Source organism: Cyprinus carpio, chromosome B17 (genome assembly GCF_018340385.1).
Source record: "Cyprinus carpio isolate SPL01 chromosome B17, ASM1834038v1, whole genome shotgun sequence".
NCBI lineage: Eukaryota > Metazoa > Chordata > Actinopteri > Cypriniformes > Cyprinidae > Cyprinus > Cyprinus carpio.
Window position 1 is genome coordinate 14,837,307 of NC_056613.1, and position 11,191 is coordinate 14,848,497.

General features: G+C 36.6%; 1 protein-coding gene across 1 annotated transcript; it reads right to left on the reverse strand.

Moving 5' to 3' along the window:
• Nucleotides 1–257: 257 nt before the first annotated feature.
• Nucleotides 258–6,908, reverse strand: g2e3 (G2/M-phase specific E3 ubiquitin protein ligase). The gene is made up of 14 exons (XM_019117509.2): nt 6,531–6,908; nt 6,321–6,418; nt 5,718–5,819; nt 5,510–5,634; nt 5,028–5,190; nt 4,822–4,928; nt 4,284–4,400; nt 4,061–4,185; nt 3,874–3,982; nt 2,587–2,888; nt 2,269–2,450; nt 1,980–2,152; nt 1,084–1,295; nt 258–938 (listed from the first exon to the last, which is right to left on the reverse strand). The coding sequence occupies exons 1-14, from the start codon at nt 6,589–6,591 to the stop codon at nt 691–693; spliced, it is 2,124 nt and encodes a 707-aa protein (XP_018973054.2). The 5' UTR covers nt 6,592–6,908; the 3' UTR covers nt 258–690.
• Between the last annotated feature and the right edge of the window lie 4,283 nt (nt 6,909–11,191).

Sequence of the window (11,191 nt, forward strand, 5' to 3'; positions counted from 1 at the left end):
CTATCATACACGTTCAAGCTACTTCAGGAGAAATGTAACATTATACAAGGACAAAAGCATACCAGCTTGTGTATGATTCTAACATGGGTCTCCGGCACAAAACTGTGAGATCATTCAACTCAGTAACTCCAGATTCATCTGCAGTGGCAGCAGTTACCCAACGTGTGGCAAAAAGGGGAGCAATTGAACCATCTTGTGGCTACCAAAAAAATTACAACCTGTTATTGTGAACTGTTTTTCTATTACAAAAAAAAAATAAAAAAATAAAAAAATACAAAAATCGATTCAAATCAAATTCCTATTACTGCTAAATACCTATGCTGTTCAACAGAACACTACTCAATAGTTTAAACTTTGGTTACAATACTAGCTATTACCAGTACACTTCTGAACTGTGCACCTAAATTTACAAGAAAAACTTTTTTTTTTAAACACAAAGAACATCTTATCACATCTAAGATTGTGTTCCAACATGTATAGAACACATATTGCTTTGCAGTTGAAGTCCATATAGTGCTGAGTGGTTCAAAGCAAAGCTGTTGAAATGTCTTTCTTTTCTGTTGAGGGATTCCAATTTACTGATAAATAACTGAGGATTTAGCAACACCAGGGTTACTGATAAATAAAGTGAGGAGCAACCTATGATCAGGTAATGCTAACGTGAGTTAGGGTGAAAAATACTGTTTTTTTTTAAATGTCCTGCATAACTGAGAACTGACACACAGTGTAATCCAAGTGTTTCTTGAAGAGCTCATATGAGGGTAGCATTGGCAGAAAGAGATGACTGGCATCACAGTGGCTCTGAGGAAAAGCACATGAGGGGTCTGGTGAGCTGAAGAATGAAATGGATGGAGTGGGATGGAATCCAATGGACGGAGCCAAATCTGTAGCAGTGATGAATGTTAGGAGGTCCTCAAGTGATGCTGCACACCGACCCTCTGAAACACAAGGAAAGGGTTAAGATCATGCAAATAACAGCTTATTTTCAAACATATCTTATTTCATTGTATTATCATAAATGTTTTTAATATGCACAAGAATCAAAATTGTACTGAAACAATATGAATTCTGTAGCAAGCACACCTTCACACTCATGCAGATACTTTTTCCAAAAGTCTACTGTTGTGTTCTCTTTTTCTCGTTGCTCTTTTTCTTCTGAAAACCGGACGGTAAAGAGCTCCATGACAGATTCGGCCGTCAGCCTTTCCACAGGCCCACAGAAGACTGAATGGAAAGCCTCTGTACACATCTGAACTTGCTCAAACAGTCCTAGTGTCCTCAAACCCTCACGGAATCTGAGAAAGGCAATATGAACTTGAATGAGCATTTACTTACAGTATGAGAAAACTTGAGAAAAAAAAACTTATTCAGAAGTTTTCTTAGAAAGACTTTTTTTAAAAATACTTTAATTCAGCTGCTTTAAAATTGACAGTTAAGACATTTGTGACCCTGGACCACAAAACCAGTCATAAGTAGCACAGGTATATGTGTAGCAATAGCCAACAATACATTGTATGGGTCAAAATGATCAATTTTTCTTTTATGCCAAAAATCTTAAGTAAAGATCATGTTCCATGAAGATATTTTGTAAATTTCATACCATAAATATATCAAAACTAAATTTTTGATTAGTAATATGCATTGCTAAGGACTTCATTTGGACAACTTGAGGCGTCAATGGAAAGCTTATTTATTCATTCATGTATAAATCAATACATCATATTTTGGCTTTGTGGCCCAGGGTCACATTTATTGCAATTCTTTTTCATATAAATACTGTTCTTTGAACCTTTCTATTCATCAAAGAAAAAAAAACATAGTTTCAGCTAAAGATTCAGCGGCACAACAGCTTTTAATTTTGATAACAGTAAGAAATGTTTCTTGAGCAGTCAGCATTTTAGAATGATTTCTGATGGATCATGTGATATTGAAGACTGGTATGATGCTTTGCCATCACAGGAATAAGTTAGGGTACCAACCTCTGCAGAGGCAGCTGTAGTCTGATGATCAGGTAGAAATTTAGTACATCCTCCACCAGCATGTCCTTCTCTGAGAGTTCTCTGATCTTTCGCCAGCAACCTGCTGCTTCCAAATATTGTGACGCTGACTGCATTGCCATTCTCAGCTCCTTCATTGACTTTGCATCTGCAATCTAAAAGTGCACTTTTAGAGTTTAACAGGTGTACAACATCCATTTGTTTCACTGTAATCACAAACCTCAGTTCAACAGCAGGTTTGAAGCACAATGTCAGGAAAAACGAAACTCACCTGTCTGATTTTGTGTGCAAAAGCAGTGTCTCCAAGGTCTTGTAAAGTAGGTCTGTAGTTTGTTGGGTAGTTAAACAGACTATGGTACAGTGCTGGAGAGAAGAAGCCCACAGGAGGACCTCCATGAACCAAAGAGAGGGCCAACAGACTGCCGACTTCAAAGTAGAGGTCATCCCTCAGAGCTGTTCACACACAACAATTGTTCATTTTGAAGGCAGCAGTGAGAGGGGTTATATGTATACAAGCCCAGAATGGTACATTTTCAAGAAAAGGACATCGAAACAAACATAAATTAAAGGGAAAAAAAAAGTGTCCTACCTTTTGAGTTCAGAGCCAGGTTTTTAGATCCATCAGGGCCCTCAAAGATTTCTGACATTTGCAGTTTCGAAACAAGACGTCTGAGGAAGCGACGCTGACTCCTAATGTTGTTGCTATGTTTGTCTTGGGAGAATTTCACAGAAAGTGTGCAGCAGGGATTAAAGTCACTTTGCCGCAGAACCCGCAGAGCTGCTTCCAACACCCCATCATAATCTTCCACTAGCACCTCTGTAGACTGCTGCTGTGATATCTGATGGGCCAGATCCATTAAGACCTCTGGAGAAGTGGCAGCCACACATTGCCTAGAAAACAAGGAGAGAGTCCTGCTACTACTACAATTCTATATATATATATATATATATATATATATATATATATATATATATATATATATATATACAGGGTGCGATTTGTGAAAAAAAAGAAGGGGGGATGCTTTTGAAAAAAGCGACTTTTATGAAGGCTATGTTTTTAATACGACGGAAAACCCCCATTTAGTGTGATCTCAGTTACATATATAAAACACATTGTAAGCCACACGTTAGGCCTATTAATTGTAACTGATTTAATGGTCCACGGTTATTCAAACACTTATAAATTACATAGCCATAGCCAGAAAGCGAGCAAAGAACACAACGGAGCTTTTTGAAACTCAGAATCAATTAAACCATTGCGTCGCAAAATGACTCACTGTTTCGAAGCGCTCCAATCAGATCGCATTTGATTCAGATCGGGACGTCAGAGCTGGTTTGCATGATGTTTTTTTTTTTTTTATAAAAGTTATTCAGCAGAGGCAGGGATGCATAGACCAGAGAGGGGGTGTTAAAAATCCCCCCAAAGTCCCCCCCGATGCAAATCGCACCAAATTTGTATTATATATAAATATATATAAATGAATATACTATATAGATATATATAACCACCAGCAGGTATATATATCTATATATATTCGTATATATATTTATTTAGTGCTGGTCAATGGGCCTTACATTTTTAAAATGCGATTATTCAGATACCAAACATGATTGTCAGATGCGTTCATGTTGGGTTCTATGGTGCATTCAAAAGTAGTGTAGACAAAAAGATATGAGACATACAGAGGCATTCGTTCATGTTGGGTTCTATGGTACTCCTGTAGCTCTCGATGCTCGTATAGCTTATCATATAAAGAAATTAAGAGTAAATAATCTCATGTTGAGTTCTATGGTACAATGGTCCAGAGAAATTAAGAGTAAATAATCTAGAACTTATCCTTCTCATATCAGATGCAACTGATTAGGAAAGTACCTTTTACTGATGAGTGAAGAGTGAAGGTCAGAGATGTTTTTAAACAGCCTCTTCCTCTGTTGCCTTATAGCCAGTGGGGACTCAACATGGTTTGGCAAAGGCACTGATTCTGGGGGAGAAAAAAAATTAATGTATGTAATCCTTTGAATAATTTTACAAAACAAGCACAATAGTTCAGATAGCTCACTTTTTCCCTCAACAGCAGCTTTACAGTCACCACAGATCCAGTCGCTTTCGTAAAGCTTAAGGTTGGAACATTTTCGATGAGTTCCCCTGGAGCCACACAACTTGCAACGAACAATTTCAAAATACCTGCAAGAGCAAATTTTAACAGTAGTTAGAATCCTTTTACAAAACAAACCGGTTCCATTTCATGATTTCAGAATGACGAAATAAAATGCTAAGATTACCCTGACTGTGAGCTGTATTTACGACCTTTGTGACTGTGACACTTCACAGCATCACAGTGCTGGTACACTTGCAATAAATCTTCATATGCATTCTCCTCAAGTTCCCATGCTGCATCCCTGAAAAATATACACAATATGGATGCTCACAAAATATTAAAGGAATAGGTTTTCATAAAAGAACATTTGCTGAAAATGTACTAAACCTGAAGTCATACAAGAACTACATGAGTTTGTAGAAATGTAGCATCACATCACTACATTTTGGATGGCCTGAGGGCAAGTCAACATTCAACATTTTTTCATTTTAACTACACCAATAATATATTTAGTAATGGAAGATATTCACATATTTACATTGTTTTGCCATGTTAAAGTGATGTGCAACAAAATTTATATTAAAAATAAATGTAAAAATACATAAATATATAAAATGTAAATAATTCCAGCAGGCTTTCAAGGATACAAATCAAACACTACAAAAATCAGAATATTTTACATTGAATCACTAGAATCAATATCAGAAGGAAACGTGATTTACCGCTCTGGTATATATATTCCCATTCTGAGCATTTCCTGCTGAAACTGGTCCTTGTTATTGCACAATGTGCATTTGAAGAAAAACATGGCAGCGCTGTGTGCATAATGCTGGAACATAAGAGATGAGAACCAGACTCAAATTTCAAATCCCATATCTTTGTATGTTATACATGTTATATCATTAACTTGAAGGTGTGGTACAACTACCTGTACACAGTTTCTGTGAAACCAGCTGCCATGACATGCAGGACACTTGAGGACATTATAGGAGAGGATGGGTTCGATGGGCTCCAGACAGACGGAGCAAGAGAGTGGCAGACTGGGACTGGAGACACAGGTTTGACTAGGTGCATGCTTTTTACAGAAAGACCTGCAAATGATTGCCATCATCACTAAATGTTTTCTTTACTTAGCAAGTATGCATTAAATTGATCGAAAGTAACAAAAAAGACATTTATAATGTTAAATAAGACTTCTGTTTCAAATAAAAGCTGCTCTTTTTAACTTTCTATTGATCAAAGAATCCTGAAAAAAAATCTAGCATGGTTTCCACAAAAATCTTTAGTAGTTTTTAACATAATAAGAAATGATACTTGAGAACCAAATCAGCATTTTAGACTGGTTGATAGGTTTCTATCTCATCTTCCATCGACAACCATCACATTTTGCATATCACAAGAGACACTTACGGAAACAAGTCTGTGAACTGGAAAATAAAGTCCTGCTCTAATCCACAAGGCATGTGGACCATTTGCCGACAACTTTTGATGGAGCACCCCACCGACGCACCAACCTTTTTACACTTCATGCATCTCTGCAAGTCAAAAAGTAAAAGTTAGTCTCATTTCTGTAGCGTTAAACAGAACATGCCAATCATCAAAGGTGTACTTAACTTACCAGCCTCGAAGATCTGCGGATCTCCTTTTTTATGTCATCCACGAGAAAACCATGAACGTCTTCATCCTCTTCCCCTCTCTGACATATTCCACTAGACATCAGCTGTAAAATTAGATTAAAGAATAACTAACGTGGACATTTATGCTTGAATTATGATTTTGGTGAGACTTTTACAATATTTGTACATAATCCAAAATAAAGCTGTTCCCTACATTTAGAAACTAAAAGATTCCATGTTTGAAAACAGCCTTGTATAAAGATAAAATTCAAGGTGTGATATTCTGTATTCCCATAAGAGATTCATGACTGACAGTACATGTAGAAATAATCAACTATATCTGACATTCTAGGGAAAATATTTTTTTTTTAGCAATGAGAAATAAAGATACATAGTTTTGTGAAAAATAATTAGAAATTATTTATGTCTATGTTAATCTCTCTTGCCTTGCAATCAATTTATGGTCTAGAACAGCTGAACATAATGCATTATCTATTGCATCATAAGATGCCTTATGCTTTAGGGTAGGCTTTAACAGGAAAACTAGAAAGGGACTCAAAAATGAAATTTGTTGCATAAATACACATCATCAGCGTCTGGCTCACCAAACAGAAATAGTGGACTGTCAGGTTGTGCTGCTGAAGGGTGATCTTCTCTCCATACTTCTCTGGATTGTCGTCACATCTCTTACAAAGACTGCAGACTAAATATTTGACGATATTGTGGTAAAAGTGGTATACAGGTACATATCTGATTATTGGTATAGTCGCAACAAAGAAATTCGTTGCTACAAAACCTGTAGGAAAGCAACTTACTGAGGTCTTTGTCGTCGTGAATCTGTTTTATTTCGGTAGTCTCCTCTTTCATCGCTTTCATTATTGTGTATTACGCAGCCAGGATTAAGTAAAAATCGAAATTTAATTTTAAAATGGCGATTTAAAGAGCTCTGGATTAGCCGTCTGTTGATACTGGCTTGGCAAATTCAGTAACGTTAACTGCCATTAGACTCACTTTATCGCGAGCTTTTTCTTGTCTTCTCACTCCGTAAGGCATAAACACATAGTCCTTGGGTAACTGGGTTTTTAATAAAATTATATTACAGTCATTAGTGTAAGAGAGTAAATCGCACGATAAAATTCAAACTTCCCTCTGTCACGGAAATACGCCTCTGCTTGCCTTTGGTTGGTTGAATTCAAACCAAAACAGAGTTTTTCCTGTGGGAGGGGCTCAGGCCAAAACACGGACTACGCAACTTCCGTTTATTTTACAAAATAATAGCATACGAATGTTATGAGAAAATAAGATTGAAGTTTGATTTTGTGGAAATATGCTGTATGAGGAAGAAGTCCCACATTAAACGTAATTATACTATTACATTGTTTCGTTATGTGTGATATTTCATATCAGTTGTTTAGGGCTACACAGTACCCATAACAAGCGTTTGTAATATTTATGTAAAAAAATTCTGTATAGCCTACATGAAATGCTATATAAGTAACGTTACTGCCTTAAATTTTTCAGTTGCCATAACAGAATATATTTAATTATTATTATTATTATTGTTGTTGTATTAGACTGTGCAATTACATAATCATTTATAATTAATTTTTTTATTAATTCCCCTGTAAATGCATTTATTCTGCCTCTGCAAAACTGACCAGTGTTTGTAAAAGCAAAGATAACATTTTGTTTAATATGCTGTTTAGTAAATAAAGCTAAATAAAGTTAATAAAGCTGCACCTTTTGTGCTGCTTTTGCAAATTAAAGTTGACTATATAGACCACTGTGCATACAATGGCTCTATATGTTTTGGTTTAGCTGGTGTAAAGCATTAAAATTAATTTAGTGTACATTGACTTCTGTGCACTGATTAAATACTGAAGTATTAATAGTTTCATGAAAAAAAAAAAAAAAACATGTACGCAATATGCAATTCTGAAATAAGTATATGAAAAGGCCACTGGGTTTATCTACTCAGATCCTTATACATTTCACAAAAGATAGTATGCTTCTGACAGTTTTTTGCCATGTGATTTTATATTTTCTGTATATGCTGTATGTAACCACCACTTCTGATTCTCATTCTGCAACTTGTTACCTTCAATAACAGCTTTGGAGATAAACTAACTGTTATAGTATCACCTCCTGTGCACTGCCTCTCTCCCCTGCTGCCCAAAACAACAATCTAATCTTCACAAGATGGAGAAATTCTTACTTCAAACTCTAATGCAATTGAGAGGTGAGAAAAGAACTGATGGTTTCACACTGCGCCTGCTTTCACTGAAAGGGTTAAACCTAAGAGAATGTGCCTAGTTGATCCTTCATCAGTATCACCAACCAGTAGGTGGTAGCAGATCAAAACAGTTCAAAGTGCTGTCTGCTTGAGAACTGCCTCCCCTTCCAAATCTGACAGGGATCTTCAGAAGAACAACTTACAATATATTTGTATGCTAATTTGACACATCCAAACCAGAACAAAGCATAGTTTTCAGAACCAAAAGGTTAAATGTGACCCAGGACCACAAAACCATTCATAAGGGTCATTGAGATTTCCACTGATGTGTGGTTTGTTAGGACAGGACAGACAATATTTGGCCGAGATACAACTATCTGAAAATCTGGAATCTGAGAGTGCAAAAACATCTAAATATTGAGAAAATCCCCTTTAAGTTGTCCAAATGAAGATCTTAGCAATGCATATTACTTATCAAAAATTAAGTTTTGATATATTTACGGTAGGATATTTACAAAATATCTTCATGGAACGTTATCTTTACTTAATATCCTTATGATTTTTGGCAAAAAAGAAAAATCAACAATTTTGACCCATACAATGTATTGTTGGCTATTGCTACAAATATACCTGTGTTACTTATGACTGGTTTTGTGGTCCAGGGTCACAAATAATAATTGCACACATTTTCTTAAAGTTTTCCCACTTTTAGTTGTGTGTGCCAATATGTAAAATTTAGCATGTTGATTTGTAACAATAAGCATAAATAAAATTAATTACAATTACATTAACATAAATTTACCATCACCATCCTACATCTACATTTTTTTTTTTTTATTATTGTCCTTTTTTTTTTTTTAGACATGCTATAAAGTATTGTGAAATATTAGTAATTACAGTTTTAGATATGTGGGATTTTGGTGAATTTTGAAATAGCTTCTGCTGGACAGTGTTCTGTCAGGATGTTGTCTGCATTTATACTGTAGTGTGAGTCTACTAACTCAGTGGCCTTTATAATAAGAACTGATTAATACATCTGGTGCCCTGGACCAGACCTCTAAAACAGGTGCCCTGTTTTTAGAGATTTCTCTATCACTCCAGCAAGTGCGCACAGAATCCACATTCAGTCACTGGATGAATCGTAGACTAACCTGCGCTGCCCTGCCTGGCAGTCACAACTTATTCATAGACTCACTGGAGTGGATTAAAACAAATAAGTGCTGGGCTGCATGTCTGTTTCTCCTGCCTGAGCAGATCCAGCAGCCCGAGATCAAGGTCTTGACTTGGCTATTGTTTGACAACACTTGCGAGGGGGTCCTTGAATGCTCTTTTGACTTGAAATATAAGATTACAGGCCATGCTTTTCCTCCCTTCACTAAATTCCAGAGGGAGTCCAAACAACTCCCTCAATTTTCGATGCAGCAGTGTCCAATGCTTCTCAGAGTTTGCATTATGCAAGCTAATTTAGCCAATTATGCACAGGTGTGATGCTAATTCTCCTCTCACATACCGAGCTCCCGACAGTAAAAATAGTATAATTATACAGCTGTCCCCGTGTTTTTTTTCCCCCAGCCACTGCAACAGCCTCTGTCTCACAAAAAACAGCATTTCACTAAAGGCTATCTTAAAGAATCTGCCTCGACTTTCTCTCCTTTCAACTCAACTGTTCATTGTTGTACTTTGTAAAGCAGGTGTGAGACTGTATCACACTCTGTATGAAATGTAACATTGGATATTATTGCACAGGCACAGACTAACTTGGAGTCTACATACAAATTGCTCCATTTGCCTATTGAGAAAAACATATTTTCTTGTTTTTCACGGGCAGTCACAATTATGTCTGGAATTCAGCTCACAATATGTAAACGGCACATAGTTTTGTTATTATAAAAGATTCATTATTTGGATCTGTGGTTCCATGAAGGACCTTTAACATCCATGGAACACACTTAAAAATAAAGGTTCCAAAAGGGTGTTTTTGCAGTGATACCATGGAAGAACATTTTTTGGTTCTCCAAAGAACCTTTCAGTGAACAATTCCTAAAAGAACCATTTTGAAGAACATTTTAAAAATCTAAAGAACCTTTTTTGACTATAGAGAACATTTTCTGCATTTGAAAGTTTCCATGAATGTTCACAGTTCTTCATAGAACCATTGATGCCAATAAAGAACCTTTATTTTTAAGAGTGAAGGTGATTTATAGAGGAGAAAGTTTCGTTAGATTATTAAAATGTTCTTCAAATTAAGAAAAAAATGGTTGTTTTAAGAACTGCTCACTAAGAGGTTTATTATATTCTATGGCATCACTGCAAACAACCCCTTGGACCCTTTATTTTTAAGAGCATAGGAACAGGATTATGTGTAAATAGTAGTTCAATGAGTCTTCACAGTTACAGTTGGAAAGGCAGGCATTTATGTTCATCATTATGTTCATCTCGAATGTTTCTGAGGAAGTGTAATGCATTCCTGATCCCACACTCCTACACAACTCCGAAAAGTCCCCAGATTCTATTTTATCTTTTATTTTTTTGACAATGATAGAGCTTACACCCGGGACAGCAACCTTTTCATTATATTCTGTCACTTTTGATACGTTTAATCGACATGACCACCAACCCTGATGAAGAGCTCTCTTCTCCAGACAAAAAACCCTGGGTATTATTATCAGGGTATGTAAGAGCTGCAAACCAGACCTTGAAATTGCTGGCTGAGGATCACGGTCCCCTGAAAGAAGTCAAATTAAATGATCATGGTCCCTAGTTAGTTGCCCTTTCAATATATGAATTTCTGTAGGGAATTGGATTGACTCTGACCCCACTCTCGAGGCTTCCTGGTGCACATGTATAACAGCTTGTGATATCTCATCTCGTGTGGCTTGAGGAAATTGCTGTCTACACAGGCCAAATAATTCTGTCTCTTTGACCTGTGGTTCAGGGAAGTCTAATTATCAGCTTCAGCGCTGGGCTCACCGGGGTCCCCGAGCCGCCTTAAAGGCCCTGGGCTGTCACCCTTTCCGTCTCCCCTCCCAAAATGAAAATTGAGTTGTCTGCAGAGTGATAAAATGTGTCTGCTAATCAGAAATGTGAAAAGATCCGGGGCGAGAGTGGCACTGAGGCATGAGAGAATTGCAGATTTCTTTCTTGCCGTCTGTCAGATTGTCAAAAGTTTTGCTAACATATATAATCACTTGAAAACATTCTTTTGGAAATGTGCACCATTTCATATCATAGATGCTCATTAGT